General features: G+C 38.2%; 1 protein-coding gene across 5 annotated transcripts in view; it reads right to left on the bottom strand.

Annotated features, from left to right (window-relative positions):
- Window positions 1-1,528: 1,528 nt before the first annotated feature.
- The window catches only part of LOC119559595 (G protein-coupled receptor kinase 1), a 468,201-nt gene continuing 451,520 nt past the window's right edge, over window positions 1,529-18,209 (bottom strand). For all 5 annotated transcript variants that reach the window (XM_037872611.1, XM_037872609.1, XM_037872608.1 and 2 more), the window contains 2 exons: window positions 1,838-2,000; window positions 1,529-1,779 (listed from right to left, as the gene is read on the bottom strand). In XM_037872611.1, the coding sequence (XP_037728539.1) occupies window positions 1,597-1,779; window positions 1,838-2,000 (346 nt within the window). In that variant the 3' untranslated portion in view covers window positions 1,529-1,596. The remainder of the gene's footprint in view (window positions 1,780-1,837; window positions 2,001-18,209) is intronic.

The raw sequence follows: 18,209 nt of genomic DNA, 5'->3' as shown, positions 1-18,209 counted from the left end.
TTGTTTCATATTATTTTCCCAACAATTTTCCGATCGTTCCTATTTCAGCTATATGATATAGTCGTCCGATTTTGATAACATTAAATTCGAAATTCAGAACTAATTATAAAATGTTATCTCCAAGCTTAGGAGGTTATATGTTAAAAAACACCGAAGCTATAATTTGTTTCACATTATTTTCCTACCAATTTTCCGATCGTTCCTATGGCAGCTATATGGTATAGTCGTCCGATTTTGATAAAATTAAATTCGAAATTCAGAATGAATTAAAAAATGTTATTTCCAAGCTTAGGAGGTTATATGTTAAAAAAACACCAAAGATATCATTTTTTAAAATTTTTTTTACGATTATTCCTATGTGAGCTATAAGATATAGTTGTCCGATCCGGCTGGTTATATACTACCTGCAAAAGAAATAAGTTTAACAAGAAGTATCAGCCCGATAGCTTTAAAACTGAAAGACTAGTTCGCGTAGAAACGGACGGACAGACGGACAGACGGACATGGCTAGATCGACTCGTCTAGTCATGCTGATCAAGAATATATATACATTATGGGGTCGGAAACGTCTTCTTCACTGCGTTGCAAACTTCTGACTGAAATCAATATACGCTCTGCAAGGGTATAAAAAAATGTAAAATAGTTTAGTATTTCCCTTAAAAAAGACATTGTTTCTTTATTTTAATATATGCGCCAGTTTATCACCTACAATCGGTTTATTTTATGAGTTGGAGTTAATCCTCGAAATTCTCTTCTTTTAAAATACACTCTTTTTTATTTTAAAGATATTGAATTGTTTCCAACAAGACCTCTGTTTTCTATTACGAACGCACGATGCAACAAGTAGTGCTTTTCAATCTCGCTTTGCTGCTTGCTTATCTCCATTTCCCTTTGGTCCCTTTAGCTGAGTAACGGGTATCTGATAGTCGAGGCACTAGACTATAGCGTTCTCCCTTGTTTTTTAATTATTAATGCCATAAATGTATCTAAAAAGATGAGAAGTATGAGATAGTATTAAATAAAGAAGAAATGAAGATAATCGGATAACTACAGATGGAGATATGGATTTTCAAACAGAGGAACTTTTTGAAATTGACCTTTTTTTGCAAACTTTAAAACATTCTAATTTATACATTTTTTTCGGCTAAATACTGATTTACTTATTTACCGTATTGTATAGGTAAAAAAAGATTCAAGAAAATCAAAAATGTGAAAACTTATTTTATACGAATTCCGTTTGTAAAAGAACGGCAAATTTGATGACGCGGTGCACAAATTAAGATTTTTTTATTATCCTGTGAACTTAAAATTTTAACCACGAATATTTTTTTTTGCTTATGTTAGGATGACTAATCAATAACGAACTAAAGATAACACTTGCAACTAAATATTGGTATATTGTTATCTTCCCAAATTAATCATACCGCAAATACCACAGCTGACACAGGTGCAGTGCCAATTTATGCTTAGAATAGTCCTATTAATCAAAATGAAATGCTCCCAGGCTTGGATAACCAAAAGAAGGTAATTCTTTCGGGCTTTGTTATCTTTAAATTTTACTTAGCATAAGATTTAAAGCTCCAATATAAAGATATTTTAATTAGACCCATTTGAAGTTTTCGTTGAACAGTTTCCACCAAGAATATACAATGATTTGTTGCCATCTCTTTCACTGCCATAAATTTTGCCAGCCTTTTTAGCCATAGATCCCAAAAGGTCTTGGGAAATTTTGTGTGCTGATCTTAGAGATGATGCCCATTCCTTTAATCCTATTTCATCCTAAAAAATTAGAAAATTAGTAAATCTTTAGAATAATAAAAATCTGATGTTTTCTCACTGAATTTGTCAAAATAATTCTGCCATCTCGGCTTCCATCATTTATTCGTATCTGAATACAATTCTCATTTTTGTGTAGAATAAAATCGGAAGAGACGTCTTCTACTTGGTCCATAAATATCAATTCTGGCTTATTATTTCCACTTTCCGAATGTAGCTCAAGCCTAAAATAAAGAAATAAAGGAAAAATATATGTAAGTATTTTATCAAAGTTGACATAAAAAAAACAAGAAAGGAAGCGAGCTTCGGCAAGCCGAAGTTTATATACCCTTGCGCTCCTATGGGAGCAATGTATTCTAGGGCGGGTCGATTTCGGAGCTTAAAAATGGTATGGGGGACGTAGTCTTTAAAGGACTCTTAGCATTATTGGCGAAAACACTAATGATCTCAAAAAACTTTTGATCAAACGCGACAAAAAATTCTGTTTTTTTTAAGAAAATTATCATCCCTATTATTACCCCTATTTTTCTGTTTACAACTTTAATATAAATCTACTATGATATTTTTCCTCAAAGAACAGCACTTTTCATTACTTTTAGGCAATATTGCTTACAATCCTTTAGTCCCCCCATACGATTTGCCACTATTTTTGGACCCATTCAAATCGACCAAAAATTTCCATGAACCATTTCTAATTTTCCATGACACCAGCTAGTCCATAGCGCCCCTAGCGGCTTCGTGGCATATTAGATAAAACAGCTGATTTGTCACATGTGGTGTGATATCTCGATTGAATTTGCCAAATATTAATTTATATTTGGCTATAACTTGTTAATAAATGGTCCGATTAAATGGTCCATGTAGATGGGTATTGATAATAAGAACAAACTCTCATTTACAATTTTACAAGATATTCAAAAATGTAGGCGGTTTACCCTGCTGAATCAAACTTGCGCTGAGTATTGTTAATGAATGGTCCGATTAAATGGTCCATGTAGATGGGTATTGATAATAAGAACAAACTCTCATTTAAAATTTTACAACATATTAAAAAATGTAGGCGGTTTACCCTGCTGAATCAAACTTGCGCTGAGTATGGACTTAGTTGACCGGACGAGTCGTTCCCAAGCCCCGCCCATGTGGGAGCGCAGAAATTGAAGGACCCTACCTTGGGCGAAGCGCAATTTTTCCAGTTGGCCAACACGGTGACGATCTTATTGAAGCTTGGATTTCGAGCCCGTTTATTACCATCGTCGGCAAAGTTATCAGATGAAGGTAACCAGCGCCAAGCTACCACATGAGAATATTCCAGTATTTCCTTAACTCGTAATGCGGCGAATTGATTGAACTTTTGAATATGACCAAAAATTCTGCGACTGATGTGGATTTTCACCTCGTCCTCTACGGATTTTGAAAGCCGCAAGCCCATTACCGTTGCGATTAATTCGAGCCTTGGAACCGATACTTGTTTTTAAAGGCGCTACGCGCTTCTTTAAGGCAATTAGTGAGCATATAACCACAACAGCAAATGTGTTGAGACTGGCATCTACGAAGGTGTGTAGCTGACCATCTTATCATCGATTTTCCTTGGAGGCACCGGGGTATCTTTATTTCCTTTAGTTTGGGCGTCGTCTTCTTTAAGCCGATCGTCCCTACACCGGGTTTTTGTTTTGCAATGTGATTTTGGCCTGGATGATGAAAAATCCTAGTAGTCCGTGGAACATGAAGCTCCGAACATAATGACTTCGCATAAAAACCCGGTTCGCGCGACGCATCTCCGCCTCTGCACAGGAACAATTGGGACCCTTGATCTTTAGGTCGGACCCGCACTTGGTTGAACATCTCACTTTTTTCCCCGGCTACATTGCGTTCGCGGAATCATAGGAGCACGTCCATTAGCGACACCAATATGTCCTTTCAGCAAAGCATGGTTGAGGGAAAATCCGTTGACTTCGCCCGCGGCGGCGCACACTAGCCTGGTTTTCTTCTTATTTGGGTTGGTAACAGTGAAAACTGGAAGATACCAGGAGCTTAAGATAGAAACTATCTCCTCTCGAACTAGCTGCCGGTTTAACCTTTCTCCAGGTAGCTTTTCATGCTCTCCACTAAGAAGTGGTGGAGAGCCGAGTCCTTTGCCATCTTCGGCTCCACGTTACGAGTTAGGAAATTCCATTTTGTCGAATCTCCAGAGCAGTCCGGTTTGCCAGCGCTTACCTTCAGCATCTGAAGTTGTCGAAGCCCCTATTATACAAGCAGCGTGTTCATCTTCCTTCGATCTAAGGCGCTTGGCGTCCAGTTCTTGCAGGCGGTCCCTATTACTGCACTCGCAGACGTGCAGAATACGTGGGTGCACCTCGGTTGGCCGCCGAGATTTGAAGGCTTGGCAAAGCTCCTTTACTGGACCGTCCAGTTCCAAGTCGTCGGCAAGGGTTAGGGTGCTAGCGGCGCCTTCATTAACCAACGCAACCGTTGTTTTGTTCACACATCTCGATGTACCCTCTATGAAATAGCACTACTGGAGACCTTTGAGATCCTTGACGTTCTTCTAAACTATCATTTCCGACCGCAATGCAATTCATGGTGTACGAGAATTCGCCTCCACGACCTCCACGACCATATTAAGTCGTTGCCCTTTGGATCGTTTTGCCACCGCTGAATAATATATAAAGTAAGTCTTATGACAAACTTTAACTATCGCAGACTATTTTTTTCCTCAACTATTCGTAAACCTATTCAATCCTGTTTATCACCAAGCATCGATCTACCAACTTTGGCATTTCACTTGACATAATTGGCGCAGCCGACTCCGGACCGTTAAGGATCATCTAATATTCATAATCCTGTAAGCACACTACACATACACAAAATTATGGTGGATTATCTTGAGAAATAGAAGGAATTTAGGTGAAGTGCCAATACTTAATATTGTGAAGAGAAACATCAGTGACAAAGTGCGACATGGGGATAGAAAGGAAGAAATACAAGATCTAAAATGAATAAATTTATTTGTACAGTGAGCAAAGTTATTTGGTGCAAATGACACCGAGCGCTAATGCTTAAACATATACATTTTTATAAAAAGATTGTGACCAAGTTACAAAACCGACAAATACATAGTCAATAAGCACCAAGTTCCTTTGTTACCATATAATATTATTAGTTAAGTTTATTTTCACATATGGCTTGAAGGCCCGAGAAAAATGAATTATATTTTAAAGAGAACTAAGACAACTAAGAGACGAAGAGAGCAGAGCCAAACACAAGGAAGTAGAGCGAAACACCACCAAGCAGAGCCAAGTCAAGCAGACAAAGAGAACCGATCACAGCAGTAGCCGCACTGCTCACCCAATCACTCACTCCACCGAAGGAGTGTGAGAGACCACCAACGACGCTATCAGCGCTGTCCACAAAGTTTCGGGCAGCGCTGTCGCCCAAGTTTAGGGCAGAATCAGGTCACGGCCAAGCGATCGGAAAATCAGCCAGGAGTTCGACTTAAGCAAGTGACGAGATCAGTCGGGATTTTTACAACGTGAAAAAGGTACAAGAGACGCGCACAGGATGAGCAATAACCGCCAGGACACTAATTGAGGCGCTTCGACACGGGTGAGCATGGCCGCTGACCAACATTAGGACAGCTGGGAATAAATAAAAGGGATTCGCGAACCGGGACTTGTCGTCGTGCTGCCTGATCCCCTTTCCCGTGACCGCTGGATAATTTCCGGGCCCGGACTTGAGTACTGGCCGCTGGAAAATTTTCGGGCGCGGACTCGGGTACGGGCCGATGGAGCATTCCGGGCCACAGAAAGCGGCTGGGACCACCCGCGCGGACGAGTAGAGACGAAACGGGACTAGGAGTATTGGCCGCTGGACAATTTCCGGCACGGACTCGGGTACGGGCCTCTGGAGCATTCTGGGCCACAGAGCACGTCACCGATAGCTCCGCCGCGTCTGGGGCCACCCGTGCAGCGGGGAAAAGTCGCCGGCGCACACTGGGCCAGCCGATCCGATTTTTGGCCAAAAATACGTTTTTTTTTTTAAGAAAATGACAAGACCGAGTATGGATTCCTTTTTATAATACATTAAATTAATTTATGCCAAAGTTTCAAAGAATTCGGGCAAGTAGTTTTTGTTTACCGTATTTTTAAAGTTTAAAATTCATCAAATATTGATGGAAATGAAAAAAAATCTAGAAGTCAAAGATGCTGATGTAGCTGTTCGACTTCTTCACAAAACTTTTAAAAGTTATTATTTTCAACAAGTAAAAAATATTAAATAGCTCTTATGACTTACTTGTTTCCTAAAAGAAACTTTTTCGTTGATTTTTACTGCTTTTTTTAGCATATGAGTACTTTGCTTTTCGAGTGCTTTTGAGTGCCATCTCCGAATGAAGTCATTACATCAAAAATAAATTCTTTAATTAATTTACTAAAATCGCTCATCGCCGACTCGATGCGGTTTTGCCTTAGTTTTCAGTAATTTTAATTTTAATTGATGGCTTAACTTGAAGTCGAACCGTTTTGATGAGCTTTACTAAGAATGCCTAAAAGTATGCCGTATTTTTTTTCGTCAGGTTTTAATGTACGTTTTGGGCGCCAAAATTTGATTTTAGTCTGCCTAACATCCAAAATCTACTTTTTTCATTCATTCCCGCATCTTCTATTTCTGAAACCCAACAATCGAATGTTATATCGGTATATCGAAAAGAGAAATATCAACTTTGTTGGCTCTTCTCTAAAAAATGTTCACAATTTCTGTCATTTGGTGCTCGAAACTCGAAGCGAACACACCATGGCCTAAAGGTATGCTGCATTTCTTGTACTTTCGTCGGGGAAGAACTAAAATATATAATAAAAATATAAATGTAGCTTACATGAATACGTAGTCGAAGGCCTCGTAGCTAGCACTACCCCCTATGTTAGTATTAGTTTTTTAAACTTTACTAGAATCTCAAATTAATAAATAAATAAATAAATGAAGCATACTTTTGTGATGACTTCAGAAAATGTCAAATAAACATTAAACAAATTAAAAAACAATATTTTACAAACAATTTTTTTCTAATAATTTGATTATAAGAATCTAAACAGATAACAAGAAGAAAAAAATAGAACATTTTGTTAGGTCGATTATTAAATAAACGTTTAAGTGGGAGCCTCCGAAAGTAGCAATTTTTAACGGTTCATAAATCTCAAACGACATTATTTTTTATATTGGTGTTAATTTTTTTTAATTTGTTTTCTCTCATACTTAATCGTGTATGAAAATGGATTGAGTGCGTCTTCTAGTTATTTTTTTAAAAATAAAAAACCGAAAAGTATGTAAAATTTTCCGATTTTGGTTTGGATTATCTATACCATATAAAATTCCAATAAATTTTACTTTTAGTTCGTTGAAAAGTTCAATCTTTTAAGAGATAAATGCAAAAAACTGCATCCTTTTAACTATCCCAGGAGAGAAATTACAGATTTTTGGCCAAAAAATGAACTTTCTGGCCCACTGTGCGGCGGTAGGAAACTGCGGCAGGACACACGGGCCAGCCATCAGATTCTACTCCAAACACCCTGCCACGTTTGCTCTCTTCTAAAAAACCCCTAAAAATCATTGGCACTTTATGTCTTGGCCGTCTCAGAATATATATAATTTTTGTGGGGAACTCTGGGCCGCTGAGGGTCACCCCGGCCGTAGAAGCTTCCTTACAAGATAATAAAATTGTGCGTATAACTTTGCAGCCCCATGAAGTGTTTACAGAGCATTGCAGTTGCAATTCAATAAAAATATACACTTCCTTGCATTCTTGCATATGGTTTCACAACATGGTGGATTTTATATCAAAAAAATATTTGTACGAACGAAATAAAAATGGTGATTTGATCGGATGTTCAGCAGTGAAGAGATTCATGTGAATTTCATTGCAAGCTGGTTTAACATGACACATACAAAGAAAGAACTTTTATTATGCTGAGAACTCTACCTATAAACCACAAAATAGACTGTTAAACAGCCAACGGACGGCTTGCTTACAATCAAAGAAGTTATGATAATAATAATAGCAGATACCCAGCCATAATGGCGAGTGACAAAATTCCCAGTACGTCGAGCACCGTCACCAAGAAAAACTCTAGTAATAACAGATTTAACTCGAACGGACAAAAGATGTTCAATATCGGGACTAAGGACAAGACAGAGGTTACCGTAACAACACATAATATTGACAAAGGGGAAAACTTTTAATCAAGGGCCTGAAAACGTAAGCAGGATTCCTGAGTAAGTTTCGACTAGAGGCCAACCTACCGTACATAGAATTGTCACTCCAAAATAAACACAACCTAACATTTTTTATAGACACTGGTGCTAAGGGTTCTTTCATCCATTCTAAATTCCTACCGGACAACAAAAAGATCAGGCTCGAAAAGCCTATCTCAATTACGACACTTCTACAAGAACACGAAATTTTACAAATTACAATATTACCCATTGTTAGTCTTAAATTAATTTCAGCCTTATCGAAACAACAATTTCTGTACGAAACCCAAAAAGTTCTTCTTGGATTCGAGGTTGAAGGTAAATTTAATGAGGACGAGTTCGCTCTCATTAATGTTATGCCTAGCAATGTCAAATACAAGTATAAGGACCCGACCTCAATATTCAAACCAACCTAACACTTAAATGAAGAAGAAAACCAACAACTTTTGAAACTCTGGGAGAAATTTACAAATCTAGTATTTCGTGAGGGTGACAAACTGTCGTTCGCCAATACAGTAAAACACGATATACAAATTGAGGACGACAAACCCGTATTTTGTAGACCATTCAGATTCAGCCCCACGGAAGCATCCGAAATTCAAAGACACATAAACAAACTTCTAGACCAAATATTATAAAGCATAGACATTCGCCCTGGAGTGCGCCAGTATTCCTTGTTTCCAAGAAACTGGACGCTTCTAAAACAAGAAAGTGGAGAAGGGTGGTCGATTTTAGAAAGCTTAATGAGAAAACAGAATAGGATAGATATTCCATGCCTAATATTAATGACGTCCTTGACAGGATTGGTAGAGCAAAACCCTAGATCTGGCTGGTTGGTATCATCAAATTGAAATGGAACACAGAGACATACAAACTGCCTTAACCGCACAAGGGGGGCACTACGAACTTATCCGCATGTCATTTGGACTTACCAACGCCCCGGCAACGTTCCAAGGAGTCATGGATAACGTCTTGGCCAACCTAATGTTGTTTAAATTACCTAGATGTCATTATTTTCTCGTCTTCGTTGCAAAAACATATCGCTGATTAGGACTCAGTGCTTCATCAAGCAAATTTAAAAATACAACCGGATATATCGGATTTTTTGTGTAAAGAAATCGAGTACTTAGGGCATGTTCTTACAAGAAAATTACAGCAATACAGGTATTTCCGGTCTCGACTACAAAGGAGATCAAGTCGTTCCTTGGTCTTTTGGGCTATTATAGAAAGTTTATTCGGAACTTTGCAAGAATAAGTTAAAAGGGAAAGCCCCGGTGGTACTGTTAACGGAAGAATTTAAAAAATTTTTCGAAACTGGTAAAACACTGTTATACAAGGTGAGTTCCAAAGTAAACAGAACTTTTGGAATCTTGCGCCCTCTAATGGCGCCATCTATATGTCAACTGATGCGTTAGAATCTGCTACCGTTTATCGACTTCCAGTAAAAATTTCATGACATTTCATCTATTGGAAGTGAGGTTATTGCGTTTTAAGTGTCAGTATTTTTTTGTCATCGGTGCGAAAATAAGCTTCGAACAAAGAGCCAACATTAAATTTTGTTTTGAAATTGGTAAAACTTTTTCCGAAACGTTTCAATTGATGAAACAAGTTTATGGCGATGATTGCCTATCCCGTAGCAGAGTGCACCAGTGGTTTCAACGTTTTCAAAGTGGTCGTGAGGACATAAATGACGATGAACATGTGGGCCAACCAAAATCCGTGATCACCGAAAATTCCATCGAAACTGTGGATCGCAAAAGTAGTCGCCGATGCGTTAAGCCGCGTTACAATGGAAACTAATTGCATCTCCAAGTCCTTACGAATTCAACCAGCAAATGCCGATCAAAAAATTACGTCCAAAGAAGCGTTTCCGAACCCATAAAGTATATATATTCTTGCTCAGGATCACCAGCCGAGTCGATCTAGTCATGTCCGTCTGTCTGTCAGTCTGTCCGTCTGTATGAACCCTGTGATCTCGGAAACTACAAAATCTAGATAGTTGCAATTAGGCATGCAGATTCTGAAGATTATTACAAAGCGCAAGTTTATATCAGCAATATGCCACGCCTTCTCTAACGCCCACAAAGCGACCAAAACTGTGGCTCCTATAGCTTAAGTGCTAGAAATCATATTTTAACTGAAATGTATTGTTCTGGTCAATTCCCATCGATTGACCCAAAAAAATGTTGCCACGCCCATTCTAACGCCCACAAACTTCAAAAAATCGTCCATATGAACGCTGATATCTCGGAAACTATCAAAGATAGAAGGTTGGTGTTTAGGATTTAGATTCCTTAGCTTCATGTGCAGCGCAAGTTTGTTACGCTGATGTGCCACGCCCACTCTAACGCCCACAAGCCGCGCAAGACTGTGGAGTCCACAGTTTTAGTGCTAGAAAATCCAATTTAACTGAGTTGAAAAAAGGTTTCGACGCCCACTCTAACGCCCACAAACCTCCTAAGAAGAAAAGCATTGAAGTCAGAGCCATACAAAAACAAATCGATTCATGCATATGTGTGTGTGTAAATAATGGCAGGCCGAACTGTGCGGCAAAGCAAAAAGCACTGCCTGCGCTAAGAGAGAGCAGAGTGCGCGGCTAACCTTAGCTATTTTGTCTCCCCCTCTATCTCTCCAAAATACCCAATACCAATTTCAATTATCTAATTACCATTAGAAGAGTTATCATCGTGGAATAGAAGAATCATTGAACCCCCTAAAAAGAACCATTTACTTTCCATTACTGAAGCAAAAGATCACGCAAATAATTAATACTTGCCAAACGCTCAAGTATGGCAGAAGACCTCCTAAGCCTAAATATTAAGAAACCGAAATTCCGGAACGACCATTACAAATAGTCCACATGGATATTTGTACTAAAAATGGCCAGACTATTTTAACACTGATCGACAAATTCTCTAAATTTACCAGCGCTTATGCAATTCCAGCAAGAAATTGTATGAACGTGGTCAAATCATTGAGGCATTATTTTTGTTTAATTGGAATTAGTATTCGACCAAGGCGCAGAATTTTAAAGGGAAGATCTTTGTTGACTTTTGCAAACAATACGACAGAATTACACACGTCACGTCATTCCAGCAATCATCCAGTAATTATCCTGTTGAAAGATTGCACTCACCTCTGACCGAAATTTACAGAATTATCCTCGAAATCAGAAAGCCTGGAATGTAATTATGAAGACATATTATTTTAAACAGTAATCACCTAAAACAACGCCATACACTCAGTTACTATTTTCAGAAAGAACACACATTTTTAATAAATTAACTACAGGGTTGCCCATATTCGACGGACCCATGTTTTTTTTTTAAAAATCAAAGAAAAAAATAAAAATTTGGCGGTTGGCAATCTTAATTATTTAATTTGTTCCAAGTAGATTTGTTTACATCAATTTTTGAATATGATATCTTTCAAATGGCCGCCTCTGGCGTTGATGGCGTATTGTGCCCTTTTTGCAGCATTTTCCATCGTTTTCGCCAACATTTCGGCCGGAATAGCGGCTATTTCTTCACGAATGTTGTCCTTGAGCTCTTCTAGGGTCCTTGGCTTGTTAACGTAAACCTTTGACTTCAAATATCCCCACAAGAAGAAGTCAGGCGGCGTCAAATCGGGCTTCATCGGACATGATAATTTTGTTCCAAAATTGATCGTCATCTTCGGCCATTTCGATGACTCTTTGGGCCCATTCCAATCGACGAGGCTTGTCCGTAAGCAACAATCTTTGCGTCAATTGAATTTTGTACGGGAACAAATGCAAATCAACGCGAATAATCCGTTGTAAAGTGGACCGAGCCATGCCCAACTGCTGAGAACGGCGTTTTTGGGATGTTCTTGGGGACATCTCAACACTGGCTCGTACGGCAGCGATATTCTCGTCCGATCGCCTTGGTCGACTTTTATTTGGCCTCTTCGGATTAGAAAGAGCCTCACCAGTCGTAAATTTTTCGTATAAACGCTTAATGGTGTTCTTAGAAGGCGCACTTTTCACATTTTTTAATTTTTTAAAAGCACGTTGAGTTTTCACAATTGACTTGTTCTGTTGAATGTAAATTTCAACTATTTCAGAGCGCTCGCGTGGCGTGTATTGTTCCATGGTAAAAATCTGCTTGGACTGACGCTTCAAACGCGGTATGTCATTAAGCGATCTGGCATCTCTGTCAAGAGTTATGGCGTCGTCAGATGGGTCCGTCGAATATGGGCAACCCTGTATAATACAGAACAGACTACTGACAGAAACTTAAAAAATTCACGAGTTAAGGCCCAATTAGGGGAAAAAATGAGTTCTATAATCGACAAACTAAATGAGGATAGAGGTTAACCAATTACAGTAAGCCCCGACGCTTTGGTATATGGAAAAGAAAATAGGAGCAAATAGGATTTAACATTGAATGCGAACAAACACAAGATAATTAGTAACTCCATTAGGGCTAGGTTTGAAAACATTACCGAAGATATCAATCAAGAGCAACAAATAATTACTAACTTTCTAAACAATTATAAAAATAAAATTTTCAAATCAATGAATTCAAAGCACCAACTTTTGCATATACTTCATCACTTTCAAACTATTTAAGCAACATAGAAGACAGCATGCTATTAGCCAATTTTAAAATTGTACCAACTTCCATTGTTTCTAAAGAAGAGATAAATTTAATTAGACAGGTAATAAACGACCCAGAACTAAGCGAAATGTTCCACAAACATATTTTTAAAATGTTCGAAATAAACAATTTTTTGATTGGTATTAGGATCAATTTTAGAATAAGAATATCTGCATTTAAGCAGAACCGATAACAATTCACACACATTGTCCCCTTACCGATAAAAAAATTCAAATTCCTAACTTAACCAAACTATATGGCTTATCATAATACTATAGATGTATAATGTTTTATGGATAAATGTAGTAGAGTTCATAAACACTTTTTCTGCGAAAATTCAATATCAGCCGAAGACAATTTAAAATCAGAATGCCTTAATAACAACTTACCACGGAGACTGCGAAACGCAAGACCAAAGACGTTGGTAAACAAGAAAACATAACCCGATAAATTTTATCATCAACGCAAGATCAAAGTCGTTGGTAAACAAGAAAACATAACCCGATAAATTTTATCATCAACTAAAATTGTTATAAATGGATCTACCTTAATAACATTTAAAAATTGAGCAGTATACATCAACCAAATCCCGTACGACAAGGAATTGCCGCAAGTTGAAGATAAAATAGAAGCCACGATTCTGATTATCTAGAATATCAACAGTATCGATAACATACAAGACATCAATCTACACAAGATTTATGTAAAATCCATCAACGCTTCAAACTCAATTATATACTGGTAAAGTTTTACGACAACCATTTTTGGAGATGCAGACCTTTGGATCAACACAAAGAAAAGGGTTGTAATCGCCACATTACCGAAGACGAGTTTCGTGACGCCCACTCCATCCGTTTGGCAATAACTTCAATCTTGGGGAGAGAAGGAGTTACCGTCCAGCCTCCGGCTAAGCAGAGCTACCGTTGATATGGTACGCCGACGGGTGCACACATCCACACAGACTCAGATATACAAATGATGCAATCCGCAACATAGTCCGATCTAAGCCGCGACCCACTTGAGCAGATGCCCCTTTGGACCGTTTTGCCGACACTGCACAGGAAGCCCCAACCCCTTGGTATAAAAGGAAATGTGACACGAGCAGCAGCTCCGAGCTGGAGATTCCTTGTAAGCATTATTTCTATTTCTTTTTGGTATTAGAATATAGGTCAGGCTATGTACATTTCGGCAGCAGCGGCTTCTCGGAATACTATATGAAGTCAGTATTATGAAAAACCTCATCAATCTCAGACAATTTTTTTTCCATAACTATTCAATCGTGGTTTTAGCATTTCACTTGACATAGCTTGGGCTCCTCTTAGCTTTCGCTGGAGACTAAGAAAAATAAAAGTTGTGCTGTTCTTGTCTGCTCGCACTTCTAAGCCGTTTGCCAACTTTTCACAACTGCCTAGCTTCTATCACTTGGCCTCGGCAGCTGGAATGTGAGAGGAAAAGGGACCACAACACCGCAGCTTTCGAATTGCGAAAAATTCTGCAATCTTGCATGGGCGCCTCGGCACTACCTCGAAACTATGGCGGTAAATTTTGAGCGCGGATCGGGTCAAGATACCCGACGACGGCTTTCTTGACTTAGGGAACATTTTCGTGACTTTAAAAAGATTTTTCTTGTATTAAAAAAACTTAAATGTTAATGGCTATTTTCTAGATTTTAGGGTTATTATTATTTTGAGTGTAGGAATATTGGCAACTTATGCAAAGAAAACCCAAATTCATCGAAAAAAGCCACTGCTTTAATCGGAGAGTTAAAATTTTAATGAGTCCTCCACCAGCGATGGTTTGTTGGCGATAATTTCACGAGGCGTGATTCCCAATGTGTATGCTTGACATTGCATTCTCCTCATTCTACAAATTTAGTGAATTGTAAAATTCTAAGAGTTGCTTTACGGATATTGTAAGCCGTGGTTGGCAATAGACAGTAATACTACCGTTGCCTGATTGCAATTTTAGAGATGTAGCTAATTTGTTGCAAGCCTCTAGTGAAAGGTGTGTTTAATGCGTTCTCCGATCAGGATTCCGGTGCCGCCGTGGTCTTTACCATCCGGATGATTTGTGCAGTAGGAAGTGCAACCTCTTACTTGGAAGTTGTAATTACTTGTGAACGCATCTCACAGCAGCATGAAATCTATGTGATTTTCATTAAATAATTTAGTTATTTGAGTTTAGTGCCGCGAAACACCGTTGGCATTCCACGTGGATATTCTTAAGCGAGTTATAGAATGCTGTGATGGGAGCATTTGCCTTTTTCTGATTTTGCATAAGGTTTTGCATTGTTCTCTTCATAAAGGATAAAAAGTCAATTATGAATATTAGATGATCCTTAACGGTCCGGAGTCGGCTGCGCCAATTATGTCAAGTGAAATGCCAAAGTTGGTAGATCGATGCTTGGTGATAAACAGGATTGAATAGGTTTACGAATAGTTAAGGAAAAAAATAGTCTGCGATAGTCAAAGTTTGTCATAAGACTGACTTCATATATTATTCAGAGGTGGCCGAGAAGCCGCCGCTGCCGAAATGTACAAAGCTTGACCTATATTCTAATACCAAAAATAAATAAAAAGAATGCTTACAAGGAATCTCCAGCTCGGAGCTGCTGCTCGTGTCACATTTCCTTTTATACCAAAGGGTTGCGGCTTCCTGTGCAGTGTCGGCAAAACGGTCCAAAGGGGCATCGGCTCAAGTGGATTATGTTGCGGATTGCATCCTTTGTATATCTAAGTCTGTGTGGATGTGTGCACCCGTCAGAGTACCATATCTAGGGTAGCTCCGCTTAGCCGGAGGCTCGTTACCTACTTGCTGGACGGTAACTCCTTCTCTCCCCTAGATTGAAGGTTTGGCCAAACGGATGGAGTGGGCGTCACGAAACTCGTCTTCGGTAATGTCGATGAATCTTAGATAAAGCTTGTGTAGATTGATGTCTTGTATGTTATCGATACTGTTGATATTCTGGATATCGGAATCGTGGCTTCTATTTTATCTTCAAAATGCAGCAATTCCTTGTCTCACGGGATTTGGTTGATGCATACTGCTCAATTTTTAAATGTTATTAAGGTAGATCCATTTATAACAATTTTAGTTGATGATAAAATTTATCGGGTTTTGTTTTCTTTTTTACCAACGTTTTTGATCTTGCGTTGATGATAAAATTTATCGGGTTATGTTTTTTTGTTTACCAACGTCTTTGGTCTTACGTTTCGCAGTCTCCGTGGTAAGTTGTTATCAAGGCATTCTGATTTTAAATTGTTTTCGGCTGGTATTGAATTTTCGCAGAAAAAGTGTTTATGAACTCTACTACATTTGTCCATAAAATATTATACATATGTATATAGTATTATGATAAGTCATATTGTTTGGATTTTTTAAATTTTTTTGTATCGTTGGGCGCCAGATGTAACGAACTGATTTTGTTGTCTGCTCGCTACGAGATTCGTGCGGTTATTTCAGAAGATTGTGTGTTCGTCCCACCAAATTTATATGACGTGACTGCCCCATAGATCAGTGAGAAAACACAGGGTTCGAGTGGTAACACTGGGATTTATTCTCGTGTTATTAGTACTGCGGGTGTGTGGCTGGGCTGGCCTCGGTATCTCCTTGCTCGGGTCCAACCGGCTGCTGATGCTCCTTGTTCTGGCTTGTCGACACGTTATATATATGATGGACGTTGATGCACTACGAGCAGTACAAACAAGTGGCCCAACGACACCAAGCACGTGCTTGTTACGCGCGGGGCCCTTTTATCAATTTGGGCAAAAATGCGAGTTCGCGAGGAAGATAAAAAAAACATATAGAGACGGGACACAAATGAAAATAAAAGAAGCAACTATGAATGAAGCAAATGAGTTAAAATATTAGTTTTTAATACTGGGATAGAAGTTGATGTGCAAATTAAATGGTAAAGGTTGTTATAATTATTACATAGAACGCGAAAGGGCTCGTGCAGACAAAAATTTGATGTACATCGTGGCAAATTTAGGGGATAATAATTTCGTGTTAGTCTAGCAGGGACATTGAAAGTTAGGCGGTTTACAAGTTCTACAGAATCAATATCACCTCTAATAGGATTTTGTATAAAAATAGTACCAAGCATTGTTCTACGATTTACAAGTGTAAGTAAATTAAGCAATAGTAATCTACTCTGATAGGAAGGTAGCCTTACGTTTTTATCCCAGTTCAAACTACGAAGGGCAAAAAGAAGAAATTTTTTTTGTACCGACTCAATACGGTCAATGTGCACTTGATATTGTGGACTCCAAACCGAAGAACAATATTCCAAAACTGGACGGACAAGGGAGGTAAATAATAATTTGGTTGTATAAGGGTCATCAAATTCTTTTGACCCACGCTTTATAAACCCAAGAACACTCATGGCCTTGTTGACAGTGGACATTATGTGGCAGTCAAATTTAAGTTTTGGGTCGAGAAGAACGCCTAAGTCATTAACGGAATATATACGGTCGAGTGACGTATTTTGAAGAGAGTAACTAACAAAAGTAGGAGTACCACTATAAAAAGTCATAACATTGCATTTAAGGCAGTTTAAATTTAAAAGGTTGTACTCACACCATCCCTGAACGTTCCGATGAAGGCAATACTGACGTCTTACGCTTGGCATTAACAAAGTTATAAAACTACTTCGGATCATTTGAAAATTCGAATTTACATCGATTTAAATACATAAAATAGCAATGACTATTGAGAACATTAAAGTCCGATCGAGCCACCACATATTTCGAAAAATCAGATGGCTTGCTCGATTTTTCATATTTTTTATAGGTGTTTGTCTTAAGGTTTTTAAGTCTTTGAAGCGCATTGGTAAACCAAGGAGGCCTGTTTAGCTTTGAAGGAAGCCTATCAGGAACGCATTTATTAAAAAAAGTATTTAACACTTTATAGAATAGTTCAGTGGCACTTTCAATATCCATACAATTGTACAAGTCTGTCCAATTTATATTGAGAAATCATATCGTTAAGTTTTTTATAGTCACATTTTCGAAAACATCTCATTTTAGTTTGAGGAACTAAAGAAGAGAGGGTATCAACGCATGGGAGGCAGATTGTCAATTCCATTGTTGGATGATATCGGTCTTCAGGTAAGGGGACAATGTGTGTGAATTGGTATCTGTTCTGCTTAAATGTAGATATTCTTATTCTAAAATTGATCTTAATACCAAAACATTTTTTATTTCGAACATTTTAAAAATATGTTTGTTGAACATTTCGCGTAGTTATGGGTCGTTTATTGCCTGTCTAATTAAATTTATCTCTTCTTTAGAAACAATGAAAGTTGGTACAATTTTTTAAATTGGCTAATAGCATGCTTTCTTCTATGTTGCTTAAATAGTTTGAAAGTGATGAAGTGTATGCAAAAGTTGGTGCTTTGAATTCATTGATTTGAAAATTTTATTTTTATATTTGTTAAGAAAGTTAGTAATTATTTGTTGCTCTTGATTGATATCTTCGGTAATGTTTTCAAACCTAGCCCTAATGGAGTTATTAATTATCTTATGTTTGTTCGCATTCAATGTTAAATCCTATTTTCTCCTATTTTCTTTT

This window comes from Drosophila subpulchrella, unplaced genomic scaffold (genome assembly GCF_014743375.2).
Source record: "Drosophila subpulchrella strain 33 F10 #4 breed RU33 unplaced genomic scaffold, RU_Dsub_v1.1 Primary Assembly Seq25, whole genome shotgun sequence".
Lineage (NCBI taxonomy): Eukaryota > Metazoa > Arthropoda > Insecta > Diptera > Drosophilidae > Drosophila > Drosophila subpulchrella.
This window is presented reverse-complemented; position numbering and strand designations above follow the sequence as displayed.